This window comes from Hesperophylax consimilis, chromosome 21 (assembly GCF_061612785.1).
Source record: "Hesperophylax consimilis isolate HC1 chromosome 21, BYU_Hcon_1.0, whole genome shotgun sequence".
Lineage (NCBI taxonomy): Eukaryota > Metazoa > Arthropoda > Insecta > Trichoptera > Limnephilidae > Hesperophylax > Hesperophylax consimilis.
In genome coordinates, this window is record NC_142856.1 from 19,010,929 (window position 1) to 19,035,591 (window position 24,663).

Here is a 24,663-nt window from a genome sequence, read left to right on the forward strand (position 1 = left end):
CGTCCTGTTTGTTTTTAAACATGGCCGCCATGGATGTGGACGTATCGCGGGTGAGCTCTCAAATTTTTCTCTACTTTCACATTAAGACTGGTGATTTTACATTTAAACTAACCTAATATCTAAGCTAAAAGTTCATTTCATTTGTTCAGCTAATTTTTGTATGTGTTTAAAGTGTATTTATATGTTAAAAATGTGTTTGAAACCAGGGCGTTGTTCAACTGCATCCTTTGTAGAAATTTCTCTCTGTCCCTGTCATTCTAATGGCATTAGATTGGTGCTAAGTGAATAAGAAATATGGAGAAATTGAGTCACGTTCTAGGACTGTCACATTTTTTGAGGACACGGCCGTATTTGAATATGTATTACAGTTGCAGGACATTCCGACTGCCGTAATATAGTAATGTTCTAACTGTTCGGTCGTTATTTCCAGGTCGAAGCCCATATTCGCAACCTCAAACTGTCGGGTCATGTCGGGTTTGACAGCCTACCCGACCAACTGGTCAACAAGAGCGTACAAAATGGATTTGTATTCAATATCTTGTGTATCGGTATGTATTATCCTTAACAACACAACCACAACAAATATACCATAATACTTATTCTCTGGGTGCTATTTTCTAAAGGAGTTTGGCAACACACTGAAATAATAACTTCTTGATAACATTAACCATGGCCAAGACTAGATTCTCCTGATTTAGTGATGTGTAAACCGCCATTCCACGGAGAACTGATAACGCTTGTGACAAATGACAACTTTGAAATATGTATCCCGAACATATTGCAATCGTGACGTTGACATGGACGTTGGGCGGGAATTCTGTGTTTATTCTTCCTGTATTTCGATAGAAGTTCTGAAGAACTAATGTCATTGATCCCTTTGCAGCGTTTGCATTTAGTTGAAATTTTCCACTTTGCATTCTTACCTTGGCTGCAACATGGGTCTCTTCAAGACCGAGGTTCACTCCATTTTGAACATCTGCAAATAAAAATTATCGATAATTAGTAGTGAAGCATGCAGAACCCTTCATTCTCATTTTGAATCATTTTTAATTTTTAACTTCTCAGGTATGCTTTTGGGAATGGCTCATATAGTCTTGTTGCATCTCCCTTACTGTCATAGTGAGAATTATGATCTTAACAGTGTGAAAAGAAAAAATACCACACCATATATTTAAATCTAGAAGTTAACCACAGAAAAATTTAAATTTACATCTCCATGAAACCGAAGGATCAGATCGAAATTTAAGAAAAATTTATGAAACTTTTTGAAATTTTACTTATTATTTTTATACAAAAACAATAAATGGGGTGACAATAATGTTTATAGTAAATGTGTCCATTAAAATGCTAGGTGGAGTAGCGTGAGCCATTTAAAAAAAAATTGTTTGCATTAAAAATTTTATAAATCATGTGTTTATTTATAATAATTGAATTTCAAAGTTTAATTACCTTTCTAAAATAGTTTTTAGTTTTCGGTTTATTTCATTCTATTCAGAAATATTCCATTTGTTTGGATTTTATTGCAAAGTAGAAATCCACACAAATTCTGACAGAATAGAGAAATGAGGGATTAAAAGGAATGCATGATTGTTGATTGTTTGATTTTGATTGTTTCAGGTGAGACGGGCCTGGGTAAGTCCACCCTGATGGATTCACTGTTCAACACGAGCTTTGAATCAACCCCCAGTCCACATTCTCTGCCTACCGTCAAGTTGAAGGCTCACACTTATGAGCTACAGGAGTCCAATGTCCGATTGAAGGTTAGTTATTTTATTTTTTAACTGCTTCTTACCATTTGGAGCCAGTGAGCATATGCCATCCCCAATGGGGGTATATTGGGAAACTAAAGGTAGAGGGAGGGGAAGTATATGGGAAAATATCTGGCTATTCAGATCTGGTCACCAAACACGGCCAAAGCCATTTCAAGCAACATTTAAATTCTGAATGGTGGACTTATACCAAGGCGATACTGAGAGTATCTTCCACTCTGCAACATGCCGCAAATACGCTAAATATTATTTTTAATGAGTAAATTGTGGTCGAGGGGTAAAACTTGACTAGAAAGCCGGAGCGGAGGTCGCGGGTTCAAATCCCGGCGTGCGTAAGTAAATTTTATTTGTTTATTTTACAAATTTCGTTATTTAAAATAATGTATAGTATATTTGCGGAATGTTCCAGAGTGGAACATACTCTCAGTATCGCTATGGCGTAAGACCACCATTCAGAATTGAAACATTGGTTGAAATGGCTTTGGCCCTGTTTGGTGACCAGATCTGAATAGCCAGGTACTTCCGCACTTTCCGCTTCTCCATCTCCTTCCCCTCCACACTACCTTCAGCCTCACAACATACCCCAATTGGGATGCCATAGTTTCACTGGCTCTCACGGTTGGGACTCTTGTGCACTGGCTCTGGGCAGTTGTTACTATTTGCGATGCTCACATAAAATTGAAATAATGTGGAACATTTAACTTACCGATATTTTAATGATTAACGGGTGTTAGTTCTATTCTATTCCATCATTGTACTGGTAAAACGACCATTGTGGCAACTTTTCGAACTACTATTTTGAACTGTTGACATAAATTTAGGAGCGGCACCTAGCTTTTGTTTCTACCTATACAACATATACATAACTTTCATTGGCTCTGCCGCTTTGATTGTCCAGAAGCTTGGTCGTAGCTCGATAGTGACAGTTGACATGCTTCCATGCCATATCTTCCTTTTTTCTATTATATATGGTTTCACAGTATAACCTCGCATTATCAACCAATTTTTTCATTTGCGTGTAGGCTGAACCAATGTTAGAAAAATTCTCTGTATATGTATGCAGTATAACATACAATTTCATAATGTAGACATTCTTAGCAATAACCTTCACAAATATCAAATTGAAGGGTGTACAATCATAAATGAATGCATGAATATGATTATAGAATGTATTTCGAGATTTAATTTATGATTTATTTGAGATTTATTTAAAAAAAATATATTGCTTTACTGAGGATTGAATCTTCCTCCCCAGGGACTGACTAAAATGAGTCTGGATTAGATAAATGAGAATCGGAGGGTATAGAGATTTATTAACTGCTGTAAAGTTGCTGCATCGCCTTAACCCATAGAAGTGGGTTAAGGCGATGCACTACGTCGTGTAATATTTTAAATTGAGCCGCTATCAATAACAACCCTTACGTAGATGGCGATAAGGTTTAAATTCCCGCTTAACACCATCCGCCTGTTTTGATTTATGCAAGAAAAATACATGGCCAAAAAGTGCCTTTTATTTTATTTTGTGGATGTTCAGGCATAAATATTTAATTTTTTACCGATCATTTTATAAATAAGTTAATTTGCCACATTATACAATTAAATCATAACCGAAAATGGGTTCGTAAGTAGGAGATTTTGAACTTTAAAGCAATTTTCATAGGTCTATACATAATTTTTTTCTGGGTTTATAAAAAGACTTGTATAAAAAATACTCGATTATTTCAAAGGTCGAGATGTATTCTACTCGCAGTATTTAATTAAAGCATCTGAAACATTTCTAGGCGACCAAATTTTCAAACCAAAAACACATGATTTTGCATTACTACGTATGGCATCGCCTTAATTTCCACTACGAAGTTTCCAATGCATTCATTCATTCAAGAAAACAAAACAACATCGATATTCAAACAGATGTGTTTGAAAATCCATCTTTCTATCCCTTTTACTTTTTAGTTTTAAAACATATATCTATAAGCAACTTCAGTATAAGAATCTTTTTTGGTTAACCTTATTCAACATCATGTGTAAATATTATTATATAAGTGGTTTGTTTCATACAAAATAAATAATGTTTCTAGCTGACGATCTGCGATACTGTCGGCTACGGTGACCAGATCAACAAGGACGACAGCTTCAAGGCAGTGGTGGACTATATTGACGCCCAGTTCGAGGCCTTCCTGCAGGAGGAGCTGAAGATCAAGCGCGCCCTCAACTCCTACCACGACAGCCGCACGCATGTCTGCCTGTACTTCATCTGTCCCACAGGTTGAGAACACAAATACCCCACTACATCTAGCCGAGTCTATTTGCCCTTTTTATACTTTCCCTGGTCCAAATTTTTTTTTTTAAATTTTACATTCCCATGCCTGAGCTAGTCATTTAACTCTAAGTGACTAAACACCAAGCATATCAATGGAAGGCATGTTGGGAAGATTGCTTCCGTTGAAGCAGACATTTCAACAGAGGCGGCTCTAGGAAGGAGTCCAGAAGTGGAAGGTCAATTGAAAAAAAAGAATATGAAATGTTAATACATATTGCTAATGCTTATTGAATATTATAAAAACGCAAATCTATGTAATTAATTTACCGGTACTCACATATTCTGAAGCCGGTAGTACCATATTATTTAATTTAAGATTATTTATCTACTTATTTACGAAAATAACTAATTAATGGTTTTTTTCCTTTTGAAAAATCTTTTTCTCCTAAAAGTTTGTAAATCACTAATTCCAACCTCAGTCCATTGTGTATAAGCAGATTTAAAAAGTAAGCAAAGCGAAAATACCCATACATTCATTTTATTGCACCCGCAAAACCACTGACAAAAATTATAAGTTTTCGTTTTTAACCTCTTTATTCTTCTCTCTCTATTTGAATACGTTTATTGTTTGTGATTTCTTTCAATATGATATCTACAGAATTTGACATTTTAAATTATTCAATGCAAATTACATCAACATGTGAAACAGCGTTAAATTTAGTAATTGATGATTGGAAGGAAGATATAGATAAAAACTTGCATATTGTTGCGGTGTTTTTAGATTTTCAGAGAGCTTTTGAAACAATAGATAGAAAAAGAGTTATTAAAAAATTAAAAAAATATGGTATAAAAGGGAAAGAACTGGAATGGTTTAAAAACTACTTAAGCAACAGACAACAAACAACAAAGATAAGAAACAATATATCAAATCCGATTGAAAATAAGCTGGGTGTACCGCAAGGATCTGTATTGGGTCCGATATTGTTTATACTCTACATAAATGATATGGTAAAAATATTAAAACATTGCAAAATAAGACTGTTTGCAGACGACGCACTAATTTATATTGCAGAAGATAATTATGAGAAAGCAATCAAAAAGATAAATAGTGACTTAGAAACATTGTCAAAATGGCTCAAACTAAATAAATTAAAAAATGTAAATAAGACAAAATACATGCATATAGGCAGAACAAATACGCATGAGGAACCAAAGGTTTCTATAAATGGAGAAATCATAAAAAAAGTGGAAGAAATTAAATATCTGGGTGTTATTATAGACTCAAAATTGAACTTCTCAAAAAATGCAGACAAAATGCAATTAAAAAAATTGCAAAAAAAATATCATTTCTTGGTAGAATCAGAAACAAAGTAAATAAAGAAACATGCCAGATAATATACAATACAATTATATCACCACACTTTAATTACTGTTCAAGTATTCTTTTTCTCTGCAATAAAGAGAAAATGAAAAAAATGCAAATACTGCAAAATAAAGCAATGCGAATAATACTTAAGCGCAACATATACACACGGATAAGAGACATGTTAAAGGAGCTGAATATTTTGACAGTGAAGCAAACTGTGTATTTGAATGTACTTATTTTTATACATAAAATTAACATAGGGATGATGTCTAAGGAACTGAAAAGAACAATAAATTACAATAACGAGATACACGGACACGGGACGAGAAATTCTAAGCAAATTAGATTGCCAGCAAGAAAAAAAACAAGCACCCAAAAATCTCTGATGTACCAGGCCGTTCAACTCTATAACAAAATCCCGAAGGAAATTGCTGTGATAGAAAATATTAATAAGTTCAAAAATGAATTAAGAAAATATGTCTATCTCAATTATTAATGTTTCTTTTTTTGTGACTTTATTGAAATATTTAAAGAAAGATTATGTTTGCCAAACAATGTACATGTTTATATGTTTATAAAACTATTAGCACACACGAAGATGTGAGCTAACTTAAGATTAATAAATAAATAAACATTCAATTCGAATTTGAATATTCAAGTTCGAGATGGCTATCGTTTATCAAACAAAATTTTTTTTTTCACATCTCCCTCTAATACCCTAATAATCCTAGGTCGTAGATATCTCTCTCATCGCGGTCATGTCCGAAAACTAGTTAAAAATAAATTTTTGTATCACACTAAGTATACGTCAGACTTGATAGTGTTTACCTCCTTTGTCTCTATAGCCAAGAGAAAGAAAGGAGATTGGTTTGGGATAAAATTTAAAGTGACCCATGCTAGGACATGTAATAGCTTCTCATTTGGACGCTAGTTGGCACTGGAACGAATCGAAAAAACATATGAATCTGCACGAATGAAAACTAAATAAATAATCGGGTGGTTTGTTAAATCCTTTTTTATATTAATACTATTGCAGCTTATTTTTGGGAGGTCATTGCCCAAATGACCTTCTAAGAAGAGCCGCCACTTCAATTCAATCCTTTTAGACTTGGCAGAATGTGCGGGTTAATTAATATTTACCTTCAAAATTGAATATGTGTGTATTTTGAACTGTATTTACGAAACAACAGCCCATTTCTGTTATTATAGATGTAGGTGACAGATCATCATTATTTGATTTTAATTATGTTGTTGACAAAAAGTGTGTAGTCACTATGTTATTAGTCAAATAAGCGTTTCTAAATACTGCGAGAGAATGTCACGAATAGGTAAAACAGGTTTCACTTATTGCCGAGGTTCATGGACCCCTTATTTAATGTTTTCCTTTCTATCTGTAGGTCACGGCTTGAAATCCATTGATCTGGTCTGCATGAAGAAGCTGGACACCAAGGTGAACATCATTCCCATCATCGCCAAGGCCGATACCATCTCCAAAACCGAGCTGCAGAAGTTCAAGGCAAGTAGAAATCACATCAAAAGAGAGGATACAAATTAGTTTAATAATATAGTATTCTGTTTTTAAAATATAATATCAGCCTCTTAGTGAACCTTTGTGGTCTTGTGGGTTACGGGAAAGGGAAAATGTGTACTCGTAAAGTACACATTTTAATACATTAATTATACCACCAATTGTTTTATACGGGGTGTATCAGCAAGTACCCGAAAGATTTTAGAGGCGATGGAGGTGACTGGAGGCTTACGTCACCACTAATCCTGAACATCCTGGAAGGAGCAAGGATTCACTTTGTGTCCAAACCTCCTCTGGCTCTCCCGTCGGCCGAGCTCAGGCAGAATTTCAGGACAAAGTCGTCCTCAGACATGACCGCGCACATCGAAATGATGAAAGCGTCAAAGATTCTGGAACTAGAGGTGTGGAGAATTGCGGGTGGGATCAAGCCCTCACATCTTGGAGTCGGGAAGAACGCCAACTCCTCAACTCATCCTGGAGAGAGTCTACACTGAAGACTTACAAACCTGCATGGGATAGGTGGCGTAGATGGGGCACGCAGAACGGCGTGGATGTCAACAATCCCCCACCAACAATGGTCGCCAGGTATCTAGCCCACTTATTTGTTCGAGAAGGTCTAGCCCCTAAGACCATTCAGGTCCACAAATCAGCCATCGTCACATTTTGCGGCCCAGCTCAGAATGCGAGAAAAATCAGTTCTGATTTTCTGGTGAGACACGTTCTCAAGGCAATCTCAATGGCACGAGGAATCAAAGAGAAAGCCCCCATCTGGGACCCAAGACAGGTGGTAGACTGGTTGGTCAAGAATCCCCCCGCAGAAGACTCACTATTTGAAGCATCACGAAGGGCAGCAATACTTCTCGTCTTGGCGTCAGGCAGGAGAGTTCATGATTTAACTCTCCTAAGAGTTACCCCAGACCATTTTATCGACAAGAGGAGTACGATCACCTTGTGGCCAGTTTTCGGAGCAAAGACCGATTCAGCCAAGCACAAACAGTCAGGCTGGAAATTGACGGGTTCAGAAAAAGACAACATCAACCCACTTAAATGGTTGAGGAAAGTTGTTGCTCTCTCTAAAGCCAGAAGAGGCCCACTACTAAAGCACCTGTTTTTGACCACATCAGGAGAGGCAAAACCTGCAACGCAGACAATAATAGGGGGGTGGATTAAATCAGTCCTCAGAGAAGCAGGAGTCCACGCAACCCCAGGAAGTGTACGCTCGGCTGTAGCCTCTCTAAACTGGTTGGAAGACTATCCTATAGAGGAGATACTCACAAGAGGGAATTGGAAATCTGAGCACACCTTCCGGAAATTCTACCGAAGGGAGGTCGCTCAATCGGGTAGCGAACACCTCCAGTGCTCAATGGCTCCATTCTTTACTCCAGTTTAAATAGCATCACATATAACGCAAGTTTCAGATCACCAGGTGAGAGCAGACACATCTCATAATGGATTCCAGGCATCGATAAGGAACACAAAATAAAATAATTTTACCTACCAATAAAATTTATATTTTGTTTCCATCGATGCCTGGAATCCAGGTAATCCCTACCTGGTGCATTACGAGTCATATGAACAAAAACATCACGTGACCTGAAATGCGCGTCACTACAGTGTTGCCAGTAGGGAGAGAAAGTGTGGCAAGTGGAGAAAAGGGGCAAATATAGGGAATAAACACGCGCGAAACGCAAATGAAAAGGGCGAAAGAGCAAGCTCTCTCTCATAATGGATTCCAGGCATCGATGGAAACAAAATATAAATTTTATTGGTAGGTAAAATTATTTTATTTTAATACATTAATTATACCACCAATTGTTTTATACGGGGTGTATCAGCAAGTACCCGAAAGATTTTAACAAGCGATTCTTTAGCATATTTGGAGTAAAAAAGCTTTAAAAAAATATATTTTACCCATCGTCACTCATCACGCTGCTAAACGTCGCAACGGATCACATGATCACCTCTATACGGCGCGGCTGGAATGAATTGGAGTGCATATCACGTGACCCACTAGAGCAAGGCTGCCCAACCTTTTTAACAGTTGGGCCAAATTGACGATTTTGAATCACTGGCGGGCCACTGAATACCTGACGGTTCCTATTTCCATGGGGGGGGGGGGGTTTGTTAGAGAATTTCTATAAAACATAATTCCTCACAAAAAAAATTCAAAATGAGTGCTCCCCACCAAATATTTGAAATCCATGGGGGGGGGGTTGTTACGGAACTTCGCTGAGAAAAAATTCCGCGCACCCAAAAACATCATATGTGATTCCCCACAACAATTTTTCGATTTCCATGGGGGGGGGGGTGGCTACAAGATTCCATTTCGGACGCAAAAAATACTATATCAGAACCGGTGTATTTTTGTTTAAAAAGTAAGTTCAACAGGTTAGATTTTTTCGTCACTGATTCTCGTTCTGAGTAGCTCAAATAGCGATAAATCTCCTTCGTTTGCAACACTGGTGACCGCGCGCAAGCGGCATTGTTTGTTTTACCGCAGGCCCGCGACACTTTTTCAAATTGGCGGATTGGCGGGTTTTTTGAAAATGGTTCACGCGGGCCACTTATAATTCGTTCGCGGGCCACATTATGGCCCGCGGGCCTGGGGTTGGGCAGCCTTGCACTAGAGTATGCCTTGTGGTAACGTTTGATGGAGAAAAAAAAATTGTTTATCAGATAGCAAAATGACATCTACATTTTTGACTACAAATATTTATTTATTAATTTTCGGGAAATCGACAGTTTACATTCAATCAGTTTGTACACAAGTATTAAATAGCCAAAATAAAACCAATTATGGATTTCCTCCTTGTGACTTTACCTCTACTGAGACAGCATAATATGGAATAAGTAAATTAAATTTGTATGAAAGGAATATTAACTAAAAAAAATTATACAAAATATAAGATAAAACGAAAAATTTACAAAACAATACATTTATAGCCATGGAGAGAGGTTGTATATAAAAATAAAATCATAATAGACAGTCGTATCCATAATTTCAGAAACCTCCACTTTCACAGTCGACGGCAATTTAAATAAACAAAATGTAAAAAATACTAAAAATAAAATAAACAGAAATAATAATTAAAAATAAATAAATAAAAATGATAACTATAGCAGACTTAAGGTCATGCAGTTACCAGTGTTTTTTGATAAAGTGTCCTCTGCGTGCAGTTTTATCTTGTATAAGCATAAACTTTTTAATTTAAGTGTGTTTGTCGGAAGTGACTTGCCAGGTAAGTATGTTTTGGTATCTTTTCTAAATAATAAATGTAGATCCTAGGAAATAAATTGTACAGCGCCCTTGAGGTGATTTTTCACAAAAACGGTGCTCTACTAATTATCCAATTATTATTATTATTATAAACAATAGAGACGTAAACATTATTCACAAACCATCAGAGAAATATTCTTTTATGGACCTCTTGTATTTGGTAAGTTCGCTACTGAAAATATATCAACCTTAGATAATACGCTATTGTAATTATTGCAAAGTCTGTTCAGGCAAGAATTCTGCTTAGAGTTCGTTTTGCTTTGATCAACCCTGAACAGGACACAAGAGCGTGTTGAACGCGCAGGTACATTGAATGGAATCTTGTTTAGCAACTCTGGGCAGGACTACTCCATCCTTATGTTGCCTCCGTACACTCAGTGAATCAATTTTAATGTATGAAGCTGCCTCTGCATAATTATTAAATCTTACAACAAAGTAACAAAGATATTTTAGGAATTTGTTTTGAATTGCTTCGATTTTATTTATATGGATTTTGTAAGACCAATGTAGACCAAACACGTAATGCTCAGGACGTCACTGGTTAAAATCTTTCATTTACATGCTGATGCAGCCTCCGTGCTCGAGGGGTAAGGCTCTCAACTAGCAAGCCGAAGGTCACGGGATTAAATCCCGATGTGCCCAAGTAAATTTTATTGATTTTTTTTATTTCTAACAAAACACATTTGGCATAATACATATGAAGACCCCAAGGCAAGAAGTTGTTAACTTACATTTTCGTAAAAAATGAGTTAGAATGCTCTCTAAACTAATTCGCATACGCTCTTTCCAATGAACACCATGCCAGAGCTTAAAAACGGCAAGAACATGCTTAAATCAATGTGATGAACATGTTAACTACGTGTTTCTGTGACAATAAGTTGATTAAATCAGGGCAAGAACTTGTTAACTACTAAGTTAGCAAGTTCTTGCCGTAATTCTGTAATTAACAACTTCTTCCCATCTACATTGGTTTAGATTTTTATGGTTAACATGTTATTCACTCACTTTGACGTTTTCCTTGGTGGTTTTAAAAAGTTTTGCAGTGCCTGTTTTTTATTTAAAAATCATCGAAAATGAGTTCCAGAGGTGAAAAAATGGTGAAGATGTGTCAAAAATTGATGAGGGAATCAGGTAAGCTGTATAAAACATTATCGTTCATCTTAATTTATCCTTAAAGTAGTTTGAAAATGGGTGAATCATTTTGTTTTGGTGTTTTTCTGTCTAAAAGTCAACATTTTTTATTGTAATGCATATTAATTTGTTTCGGGAAGTGTTCAAGAGTCCACTAATTTAGTACAACCTGAGAAGCATTTAGAAATACCTCTAAATAATGTAATTTTAATGGATGGTAAATGCAAAAAAATGTTTTACTCTGTGACTCTTAATATTCTTTTATGTTTTCTTATGTTTTGAATTCCTTCATTAATGCTTTACAATATTTCGTTTCAGAAAGTGTTCAAGACTCTTTGAATGGTGTTGAGTTTGGGATATTATTAGGAATACCTCAACATAATGTCATGTTAATGGAAGGTAAACTTAAAAATACTTTATTGTGACACTAAATTCTTTTGAACATTGAACTAAATATGATTATTTTATTGTACTTTGTATTTTCAGAAGATAATCAGAGTAGTCTAGAGTATATCGCTACTACCACTGGTACAGGAGATATAATTTTGGAATACGTACAACAAGATGAGATACTCAATACTTTAAATCAAACTGGTGAGGATAAGGCTTTATAATTTGAATTGAATTTTATTTTACTGGTTTGCATGTAATGAAGATTAAATTATTATTTTCAGATGCAGCTCTTGCTGTGGAAAGCAGTGTAGGACAATATACTGAGGACGCTGAAAGCGAAATTGAAAACAATTTAAACGTTTCTACTATAGAAAACAGTAATTTAGAAGGTAATTTGTCTTGCTGTACCTAGGTATATAATTTAAGATTAACTTAAAAAAAATCATTTTTGACTGTTCGCTAACTGATATGAATGTGTGTATTATTTTCAGGCACTAAAAAGAGTAGCAAGAGAAATAGCGCGGGACGCTAGGATGAGAGGTGATTCTTATGTTAATTATAAAAAAAGCCTTAAACCTGCTAAAACACCAAAACTGGAAGAAAATCTTTGTGGTAGCAACTGCAGATTGAAATGTAATTCAAGATTTAATGCCGAAGTTAGGCAAAAACTCTTTCTAGAGTTTTATTCACTACATTCAGAAGCCCAATCAACTTTGTTATTGAGATCGATGAATATTAAAAATATAGCCAGGATCACTTCGGCCAAACGATCCTGCAATATTACGTACTCTGTTTCAATACAAGGAAATAATGAACAAGTTTGCAAACCAGCCTTACAATCCATTTACCAAATAGGTAGAGGCAGATTAGGTATTTTGAGGAGAAAAGTAGCTGCATGAGTTTCATCACCAGCAGTAAGTCACAGAGGTCGCCATTGCACGAGGCCTAACAAAACACCAGATAACCAGCTTAAAGAAGTAACAGAACACATCAATATGTTCCCTGCAGAAGCTTCGCATTATTCCAGGAACAAAAATCCTCTTAAATTGTACCTCGCATCCGATTTGTCAATCCCAAAACTGTATGAGCTCTATAATATGTTTTGTGGAGAAAAAAGGGTATGCCCCTGTTTGGTTGAATCGTTACACTAGGATCTTTACAGAGGATTTCAACTTGTCGTTTGGTGTGCCTAAGACAGACTTGTGGGACTTGACCAAATTCATGTAAATATGTATAAAACTGCATTTGAAATGCAAAAACATGATAAGAAAAAGGCATCTGAATGTGATGAAACTTGTTTTTAAGTCTCAAAAAAAAAATTGACACATGCTCTGCTACCTTTTCTTTTCAATAATAATTATTATTTAGTTACTTTATATAAAAAAAATGTTTAATTTGTTTGATTGAATAAAACAACAAGCATTTAACATGTTCTTGCCTTTCAATTCTGTATCTTCCTCACCTATCCCTGAAGATGGCATGAACATGTTAACTACATTTTTTTGTAGAAAACATGTTTATTTTAACTTTTAGACTGAAAAGTTACTTAATATTACTAGATGTAATGTAAATTTGGTTTGTTTACTACACCATGAAGGATCAGTACATTGTATATGACATTCAAATAAAAAATTATAAGGCAAAACGCAAAAGTCTAAATATCTCAGAATGCCTTCAATGTAAGTTAACAACTTCTTGCCTTGGGGTCTTCATATATTTATACAATAGATAGGTAGTCCCGCGAAGCTGCCACATGGCTGCTTGTCTGCAGGTTCAACCTCAATATAAATCCATTTATATTTATATATAAAGATATACGTACTTTCAAAGGTACAAAAATATTTACTCAAAGAATAAAATAAAAAAATAATTATTTTGTGTTATTTCACAATTTATTCATATTAAATAATATATAGTATACTTGCGGCACGTTCCAGAGTGTAAGATACTCTCAGTATCGCTCTGGTGTACGACCACCATTCAGAATTGAAACATTGCTTGAATGGCTTCAGCCGTGTTTGGTCATCTTCCCCTCCTTACTACCCTTCAGCCCCACAACATACCCCGATTGGGGATACCATACTCTCACTGGCTCCTGACATTTGGGAATCTTGAGCGGTATTCACATAAAAAAATACACCCTATATAATCATCATCTTCTTCCCCTTGTCCTATTCGGGTTGTGTCTTCCAGGCATCCCTGTTCTGCGCTACTTCGGTAGCCTCCGTCCATAGCAGGCCCAACCTCTCTTTTCGTAGACTCTAGAATTTGTTCTCCCGACATAGCCTGGGGTTGTCCTCCAAACCTCTTCCCTCTTGAATCGCATTCAGTATTTTCAGTGAAATTCGATATTCTTTCATTTTTTTATATGTGACCAAGCTCAATTGTGACTTTTCTATAAATAGTAGCAGTGGTTCGATGTCATACCCATCTTCGATCATTAAGTTTCATATTCATTCTCATTTATATAATTAGCATTCTATTATTTCATATTTATGATAAATTATTGTGTGTACATTTATGATGCAATTTCATCAAAGGTCTATTGTAATTTAAAAGTATTATTGTTATTATGTATAATATAATGAGTTCATGTTGTCTGCAGTGTACATTAAAAATAATCCAATTTGAAATTTCATCAGAATGATGAAATATAAATTAGCTTGTTGGACATGTATGATTTCATTATTTATAATGATGTTGATATGACATACTTGTTCTATGAAGCATTACAGAAATGCATGGTTCAAGTAAATTTATATCATTATTTTTTAAGTTTTTGTTGTTACACATAAATATTTATAACTTTTCCGCAGAAGTCAATCTCCCCTTAATCTTTTGCACGCGGCCGTATCAACTGTTGTTACGGCAAAAAGTCTATACTCACACGCGGCCGTATCAACAGTTGATACGGAAACTTTGACGGCCGATATTCCAGCGCTCTTTCGTCATAAATGTATTTCTTGCTCGCTTGGACATTCGTAGAACTATCACGATGCTGACATCTACAAGTATTTCTCAAAAATAAAATTGTATTTCATAAAAAAAGATCCATAATCAAGTGCGCCTCTTCGCGCCTTTGAGTGCTTTAGTTCACAATTTTGTCACCGGATGGCGTTAGTACTAGTATGTTATCTGCGCTTGCGCGCGCCGAGTTGATTTGTGGAATCTGCGCCGATAACATTCTGTGTTCTGCTGTAATATTGAATTATTACGAAAAATTCAAATTAATTTGTTCACTTCAGAAATCAATTTTTTTTTTGATTTCTTGTGTTTCGTCTAGCAAATTCAATTTTACTGTATCCACGAGTGACCATATTGTGCCGATTGCGCGTATTTTTTAACATTTTACTGTGTTACAAAACTGAGTTATTGACTTTACTATATACTTTATTAATTTAAATATATTTTGTTATATATATATATTAGTTATATATTACTAAAGTGCGTGTTATTTTCGTGTTTTATATACTATTTCAAAATTTATTAGGAAACGTTCACAAGTTTTTAGTTTTTTTAATTCATTTGATTTTTCGGATAAAAAATGGCCCATAGTTTGGAAGATGATGAAATTGAAAATATATTGAACGTTTTGGATTCTGATTATGAAATGTCCGAAGATGAATTTGAACCTTCGGAACTTTCAGATACAGAAACTCAAGCGAATGAGTCTGTAAGTGAAGAAGTGCTACACTCCTGGGTGTCTGGACCTCATATTCCAAATAGTACACGAATTTGATGATTTTCAATCCGGCGTTTCTGTACAACTTAAAGAAAATTCAACAATGGCGGTTATTATGCAACTAGTTGAGAAATATAAACAAGAGATTTCTCAAATACCAGAGCCTAATACATCAGCCCACCTCAACCCGTTTCGGGTTTTGCCTAAATATGCCGCTAAGCATATGGCCGAATTGATTCCATCAACTGGCAAAATAAAAAAAACCGCGTAGACGATGTCGTGTATGCCGATTGAAAAATAAAAAAATGCAGTTAACGAGATACGTATGTAAAGAATGTGGTGTGTCTTTATGTATCGAACCCTGTTTTAAAGTTTACCATAGTTCCAAAAAAATGTGACAGACAGAGATTCCTCTAAAGTGCTTAAAAAACAATATTTATTAAGTGATATAAAATTTATGTGTTATTTTTAAGTGTTGAGTTTAGAAAAGAGTTTGAGAAAAAGTTTTCAGAACTAAAAATGATAAGTGATCATGGTGTCCCACTTATGTCTATCAACGCAGTGGCCTAATTACACACACGGCGAGTGAATGGCGGGACCACATTCAAAAGATACGGTACGTCTTTGTATGAAATTTTATGTTTTTGTTTTTATAAACATCTAAGAGTGTTGACACACGAGGATTTGTTTTCATATTGTGGAGAATAATCTGTTCTGTCTATATAGTCCAATAAATAATGCCAGAATGCTATAATTTGACATTTAATTGCGTGCATAGGTATTTGAAAATATGTACCGCGTACGGGTATAGATAAAACGGAGCAAATTAACGCGTTCAAAAGGTTAAAGTATAAAATAAAGTCACTATCCGCGTCTGTCTGTTTGTGCGCTTAGTTCTTCTAAACTATGCAATGGAGTTTGATAGGGTTTTCACTACCATTTAGTGAATTTATTCCGGAAGGTTTATATATATATATATATATAATACAAAGATATTATATTTATTGAACGTAGAGAAAATCGAACAACACTGGGTAGACTAGTAAATAAATCAACTATATGAAGTATTTACTACATGGCCTCTGTTTTTCAATACTTTTTTCTTATTGAACTCTCGTCTTTTTTTAATAATGAAATAGATTTTTCGTGGCTCTATAGCTCTTGATGAAACTTACATTGCTAGATTAAATTAGATCCTTATAAAATAAAACAAAAATATTGCAAAATTCAGAATCCGCTTCACATACAAAGCATGTTTTCTTTTTGAGTTTAGGTTACGTAGATGTATTCCATACTGTTTTATGTGACTGGTTTATATTCAAGTTTATCCCACCTTATCTTATCTTCTTCCCCTTGTCCTATTTAAGTCGGACCCAACTCCAAGAGTCCCTGTAAAAATTATCCACCAAATCTTATTTTTGTATCTGTCCTTCCAGTCCAAGATAATCACAGAGCTGCAGGCCAATGGAGTGGAAATCTACCAGTTCCCCACGGATGATGAGACCGTGTCCGAGACAAACACCTCCATGAACTCGCACATCCCCTTTGCCGTAGTCGGCAGTACTGACTTTGCCAGGATCGGCAATAAGATGGTTCGCTCCAGGCAGTACCCCTGGGGAACTGTCCAAGGTATGTTTATTTGCTTAAACTTTAGCTTTATGTATTGCGACAATTCCAGGGTGGGTATTTCGACATTTAGGGTGGGGTTCTCCTCTGACGTCGTTCCTTTGCTTTTCTTGTTCGGTCCTCGGGCCTTTTCATTCTGCTCCAAACTCTGCTTCTTCTTTCAGCAGATCAGTCCATCACTTCCTCAGTCTACCTCTTCCTCAATCTACCTCTACTCAGTCTGCCTTTTCCTTAGTCTACCCCTAGTTTTCTGGATTTTCAGTGTCCTGTCATTTATTTATTTAAACGCCTAGAGGTCTTTCACTTTTTATATACAGTAGAAACCCCCTTAATTTGAACCCTGATACAGTGGTGCCTCATACAACGAACTTAATTCGTTCCAGGAGCAAGTTCGTTATGCGAAAAGTTCGTTATGTGAAACGCGTTTTCCCATAACAATACATGTTAAAAAAAATAATTCGTTTTGTAGCATAAAATATGGTAAGATGACATAAAAAAAAGATAAATTTTTTGTTATTATTTTTATTTAGATACATCTAAAAACATAATGAAAAAAACACACATTTTTTAATTTTAAGAAATAATCGAATCTTGCACATCTTCATCCATTTTCCGCCGATGGTGCGCAAAAGAGAAATCACCTTCCTGCTTTTTTTAGAACCCATCATATAAAAAAAATGTTGAGTTTATCTTAAAAGGACGACTGCCGTGATACGTGTGCGATTTAATTCGTAATGAAGAACGATTGCTGCGATACGTGCGTAAGTTAAGCGTACTACGCAGTGACATAAATGAACCACTCACTAGATCAATATCTTCGGGTTTTTAGTACTGAGCCCATGGGTCCTAATGTTTGCCATAGATAAAAGTCTGTAACTGAAAAATATACGTCACTACTACACACATTCACCATCGACTAAGATAGAAACTATAAAAAAGGCGTAACCATAGACAATATAATTCTCATTCGGAGCCAACCCATTGGCTAGCCTAAAATCGGCCAATGACAGCGGCCTATAAACATGCATGAAGTTCGTGACAGCGGCCTATAAACATGCATGAAGTTCGTGACAGCGGCCTATAAACATGCATGAAGTTCGTATTGGAATGTGGAAAATATACGTCACAAGTCACCCATAGAGATTACCGTGTCTTTTTTTCTGACCCACCTTTTTCTCGGAGTTATACCCCCCTGCGCAGTGACTAACGAGTCTAACGACTGCCTGCGCGGGAGGATGCAATTAATCGGCAGTGATCGTAGAAGATCGGGCGACTTCGTTGTGTGAAGCGAAGTTCGTTGTGTGAAGCGAAGTTCGTTGTATGAATCGTGAAATGAACGAAAAGGAAGTTCGTTGTGTGCAGCATTCGCTGTGCGAGGCGTTCGTTGTGTGAGGCACCACTGTAATTCGAAATTTTTGCCAAAAAAATATCCACAAAAAAAATTTCATTTAAAAGGGTTTTTTAATTCGATATTTATTTTTTCTGCGCATGAATATTTGTTTGTGTTATTCGAAAAAATTCGATTTTTGTGAAAATAAATCATAAAATTTCGTAAATCTAAATCTAAAGGCGTGGCGGAAAACGCCCAAAAATATATTTTTACGTGGTTATACATTGTCCTACTTAGTTTAGTATTATTTTGTAAATGTGAATCGATTTACACTGGAATGTCGTATTTTTTCCAATTTATTTCGAATATCTGAATTCCAAAGAGCCGGCCACGCTGGAAATCGGACGTAAAAATTCAATTTACCCGGAAATATGTCATATTTTTACAAAATTTACGAATATCTGAGTTAAAAGATCCAGTGCGACGGAAATCGGCTGCGAGATTTCGATTCACACGGATATATGTATTTTATGAATTTACTTCAAATATCTTAATTTAAAAGACCAACCGTGACGAAAATCTGCCTAGAAAATTCGATTTATGCGGAATTATATCATATTTTTACGAATTTGTATAATATATCTGAATTTAAAGTGTCGGCCGTGACCGAAATCATAAGTAAATATATCCCATTTTAACGAATTTTCTTTTAATAGGCTGACCGCGGCGGTAATCGACTGCGAAAATTCGATTACACAAGAATAATTTGTATTACTATGTAATATTTCTATTTTTGAGACCGATAATTCGTGGTGGAATTCCATTATAATATATTATAATAAAACAAATAAAAAACTTTATTCCACTTAATTTTATTTTGACCGTAACCGGTTTCAGCTCGTCAAAACCGGTTACGGTCAAAATAAAATTAAGTGGAATAAAGTTTTTTATTTGTTTTATTATAACGTATTACTATGAATTTACTCCTAAGATACTACCTGAATTTGAAGGGGCGGTCGAGGAACTCGAATTATGTGGGAATTTGTTAATTCGATATTTGAATTTGATGTCTCGTGGATTTCAAATTAACGAGGTACTACTGTAGTACCTACATCTTTTTTGACAAAATGAAATAAAAATTAATAAGATTAAATAAAAAATACACATAAATAGGTAATCTGCCAATTTCCACCAGATTAATATTAATTACAAATAAAACTGTCAATAATAAATTGTAGTTAACATGCATAATATTTATACATAAACAAGACATCACAAGTTTCATTTCATCAAGAACTTTTTTTTTGACTCAATCTGTTTGTTTCCAGTTGAGAATGAGACGCACTGCGACTTTGTGAAGCTGCGTGAGATGCTGATCCGCACCAACATGGAGGACATGCGCGAGAAGACACACGCGCGCCATTACGAGCTGTACCGCAAGCGGCGCCTGCAGCAGATGGGTTTCTCCGATGTGGACTCTGACAATAAGCCCGTAAGAACATGCACACAATACTCTTTACACTTCACTCCCAAGAACTTTGAGAGAGGCAGTGCTTATGTACTTGTATGGAATTCACGCCTCAACATCAATCAACAACAATCTAATTAGTAAGATTATTCTGTATTCCGTAGGTGAGCTTCCAGCAGACCTTTGAGCAGAAGAGGAGCACACACCTTCAGGAGCTGCAGCAGAAGGAGGACGAGATGAGACAGATGTTTGTGCTCAGGGTCAAGGAGAAGGAAGCTGAACTGAAGGAAGCTGAGAAAGAGGTTGAATTGCTTTATACATGTTTCGCAAACTGACCGAAGATTCTGTCTTATAATTTTGTCATTTCTATGAAATGAAAAACACATTTTGCTCCTTTTTTTTCTTCATTTTCGTGTAATATGGCAAATTTCATTACAATTATGTCTGCTTTTTTGTCTTGATAATGAACTTTTTCAGTTTATTAAACAGATTTTCAGAAAAATGAATACTGCTCAAGAATCCTAATCGTTCTCAATCATCTGGAGCCAGTGATACTATGTCAACACCGTTAAAAGTTTATTTTTTTAACCATTGTACTAAAATTATGTAATTTTAATATTTTCATTCATAATTATTTATTTTTATTTTTTATTTATGCTTTTGACCCATTAAGGTAGTAACCCATTAAAACTAGTATATATTTTTAAAATAAATTACAGTTAAATTAAATAGACAAACAGTGCAGAGCGGATAATAATAGGTAATTACAAAATTATAAAAGTAGGATCCTGTGTACAGTAGTAGTGGCGTTCTTCGTTATTTAAAAGATCAGATTTTTCCAAAATAGTAACATAATTTTTTTACCTGTTGAAGACCGAAGTACAAAGTAGAAAAATATTAGTGAAACCTTAAGTTTTACTAGCCTGATGATGCTAGTCTTTTTTTTATTGATTATAGATAATTGCATTGCAAATTATTCTAACAAGGATCATATTAGAATGCTCGCATATTCTCCAGAGACCCATCAGCGTTCCAATGGTTAAACAGTACTACAGTTACATGGAATAGACAAACTTATAAACAAATACATCAAATTTCATCATTATTAATTTTAAAAACGTTCCAATCAACGTCATTATTATGTATAAAACGCCACTGGCTGGTAACACGTAACGCCCCGATGTGGCCCGGCATGACATCCATGTCGCCATATTCACAAATAAAAATGAACTCTATCATTTAGGTGGCAAATCGAAAATGGCCGATTTTAACCCCTCCAGCGGTTGAGGGTCATTTATGACCGGGCGTCCTTATTTTATAAAAGTATTTAGACTTTAGAAAGATAAATTTGTAATAGTTCTTTCCAGTTTTCATCAAATATTTATAATAGAATCCATTAATAAAATCCTAAAAATAGCCAAAATGAATAATTCATATTTCGCGCCGCTATGGTAACAATCAGTTTAACTGAAAAATATTTTTTATTATATCAACGAGATAAAAGTGAAGGTACAGTTTTCTTACAAATTCCCCAAACAAAACAAATGAGTTTTCGAAATATCGAGTTCTCAATTTTTCTATTATTGGAGTAAAAATGTGGTTAGCATTTTTGACAATATTTTTCACTTTTTGAATTAAAATTTTGTTATTTAGAAATATTAATGTTTATTTTAAATGCATACAACAAAAAGATAATTTTATCTAGTTTCTAAACCAGTATTTGTTTTTTGCGGAAAATGATAAAATAAGATGGATATAGCGAATTTGAAATACACAGAAAACAGTGCAAACTGTACAAAAGTGATGAAAGTACTGAAGGGTTAAATCTTTATAGAAAATTTATTTGTCAACATAAATTTTTCAAGAATTAAAAAAAAAGTGAAAATACACTACTGGGATATGTTGTATGTTAGCTGAAGGGAACTGGGAGGGGAATTACCTGGCTATTCATATTCGGTCACCAAACACAGCCAAAGCGATTTAAAGCAACATTTTGGTTCCGAATGGTGGTCTTTCACCAAGGCGATCAATATTGATATTACCTTCCACTTTAGAATTATTTTGAATGTTTAATCTTTTGATCGTCTATGAAGCACACGTGATCCAATCTTCACATTGACTTTCCAAATTACATGTTTGGAATGTCAAGACATGCGAGGCTGTTAGACAACTGGCACTTAAAATTATGTTATTTATTTTTTGCAGAAATTGCTAGTCAATAATTCTTCATTCAGGATATGAAAAAACAATGAAGAGTTAAAAATTTCAAAATAATGCCGCACGTATTTCTGTTCTTGAACACAACACAACGCTCTTCCATTGATATTGAGGCTGTCTAAACTAACTTAAATCAAATAGTGCAGAATATTTATATCTAATAGTTATGATATCTCCAAACTCGGACATTTCCCATACATTCATTCATTCATAAGCTAGACTAGCGGCATGAGTCGTGATGCTTGGTTTATTTTCATATATTTTAATGGATCATTATGCAATGCTTCACTAGCAGCCGAGTTGGCCAAAACAAGTAAATACTGCCAATATTGTACTGGTGTTGAACACATTATGTATTGATATTCTAGGGTGTTTTGCTCAAATTTGTGATTTGTTATTTTTCTTCGTAAATTAACTTTGGCAACCATTTTCAGCTCCACTTCAAGTTTGACAAGCTGAAGAAGGACAGCGCCGAGGAGCGAAAGAGGCTGGACGATAACCGCAAGAAGTTGGAGGACGACCTGATCGAGTTCAACCGGCGCAAGCAGCAGCTGACGCAGAGCCACCACACCCTGACCCTCGGCAAGAGCAAGAAAAAGTGAAAATACGCCATCGGCAGAAGCAACACGGTCAACTGAACGCGGCTTCTCTGATTCACGGCACAGTGAACACTCTACACGTGACATATGATATGAACATTATTACATACTATTATTCATGACATATTTTTATTGCATGCCGCTGTTGTTCCAATAAGGTGATTGAGAATCAATTTATATACATTTATTTTTTATTATAACTTTGTCACTTTTTAGTTAAGATCTCAACTTGTGTTTAAAATCTTGTCTTTCAACAGATGTAATGTTTTTTTCACCTCGAAGTTTGGTCGTTTAAAACTCTCACCGCATTTACATTTAATTAAATTTAATTTTGAATGGCTTCTCTGGAGACATCGATTTCTATGAGACCATATGGGTAGTTCCCAGAAGTGAACAAATTAACTCCACATATTCACATAAGACGCGTTATGTTCATACTGATCAAACAACGAAATATGGCACGTTCCTGTTTCTAGATTGAAATAGAATAACGAAACGCACGAGAAAAGAATAGCCACAACCAATTTGTTTGAATGAATGAAATGGCTGCAAATAACATCATACATAGCTAAATTAACAGAACGCATTAGAAAGTGATAGCCATTCAAAGAATATGTGTACAGGTGAAACGGCTATATTATTATGAACGCCCCTCGTTTCTATTGCCTCCTCGCGACACCAGTTGCGAGCTTAAAGCAGCCCACTGACGGGCAAGCACGTCCGCGGCAAGCATGACGTCACGGGTAAGCGACAGGCATTTTTGCATCGATGTCATGCTTAGACTTCTCGCCGCGCACTTGCTTGGCAATCAGTGGGCCGCTTTTACTCTCATGAACAAATGAGCTAGCAGAGTAGTAGAATATGACATACTGTCACTAGTTTGTCCTCCATACTCTTATGTGTTTCTGCATTTGCTGTCTCACTTTATTTTATTCAAATAGCATTGTGAATATGTAATTGTATTTATTGAAATAATAAGTTACTTTTAAATGGAAAGAAACTTCATCAGATTTGGTTTTTGCTCAGGAGTGATTTGTGCAAATCTCAATAGCACAGGAAGGCGTTTTTTTCACAAAAAGGGCCTAGAGCGACGTGTTTGTAGCAGCCGGTGACAGCTTGTCTGACCGACGGGCTTATGTGCGATACTAAACGCTGTAAATCACCAGTTTGTCCACTGGACCCAGTTCAGTGCAACCACGCGCGTTGTCTCAGTAACCTATCTTCCCTTTTAATTCATCTAAGACTCAACGGGTAGTAGCTGTTTATTCCCAAAGTTGAACAAATTAGTCTGAAGTGTGACGCCAAATTTCAAGTTTCAGAGGCAATTTGTTATACTATTCTTGTACTGCAGAACTATTATTAAAATGATTTATAGGTCTTGTTGGTTAGTTTAAGGTTTAATTTTTCTCATCACCTGCATTGCGAATGGCATATTTATTTCTACGAATTATGTTTGTAAATGTTTTATTGGCCTAGGTACTTTCATCAGCAATGCCGCAAATCAAACTAAAGTATGTTTTTAATTTGCTCAGGGCCTGACATGCTTAGAAAATAAATAACATTAATAGAAAAAAGACAAATTCTTGAAGACGTCTTTCACACTATAGTTTTACTGATAAAACACGCCCTTTCTGTGGCATTCGTCCTTCGTTTGCTTGCGGTCTAGCTATAACAGCAATATCATAATTGATACAAAATGCTAAATCTCAAGATATATGTATTGACTAATCTTGTTGAATTAAAGATTTATATAGATTATGTTCCCTTGTAAATTCACCTTAATTAGCATTCATATTTGTATAAAATTAGCCCATGTAACAATGCTGCATTATTTATCATACTTTTATTCAGCATAGATTATGTGTGTATTTCATTCCATATTATGGTAGATTCACATATCATTCCTCTTGTAACTTTCCTTATTAAAAATATATTATCTTTTAGAATAGTTTGGAACTTGGTCACATAATAATAAATTATAAAATTTGTCTTTCCCGCGCGCTGTTTTTTTGTCTTT

General features: G+C 35.3%; 1 protein-coding gene across 1 annotated transcript; it reads left to right on the forward strand.

Moving 5' to 3' along the window:
- The first annotated feature begins 13 nt into the window (after positions 1–13).
- On the forward strand, positions 14–22,967 carry Septin2 (septin 2). Its single transcript, XM_089644811.1, has 9 exons — positions 14–50; positions 431–548; positions 1,618–1,760; positions 3,848–4,034; positions 6,793–6,911; positions 16,843–17,035; positions 19,691–19,854; positions 19,995–20,132; positions 22,482–22,967. The coding sequence occupies exons 1-9, from the start codon at positions 21–23 to the stop codon at positions 22,647–22,649; spliced, it is 1,260 nt and encodes a 419-aa protein (XP_089500937.1). The 5' UTR covers positions 14–20; the 3' UTR covers positions 22,650–22,967.
- Positions 22,968–24,663: the final 1,696 nt, after the last annotated feature.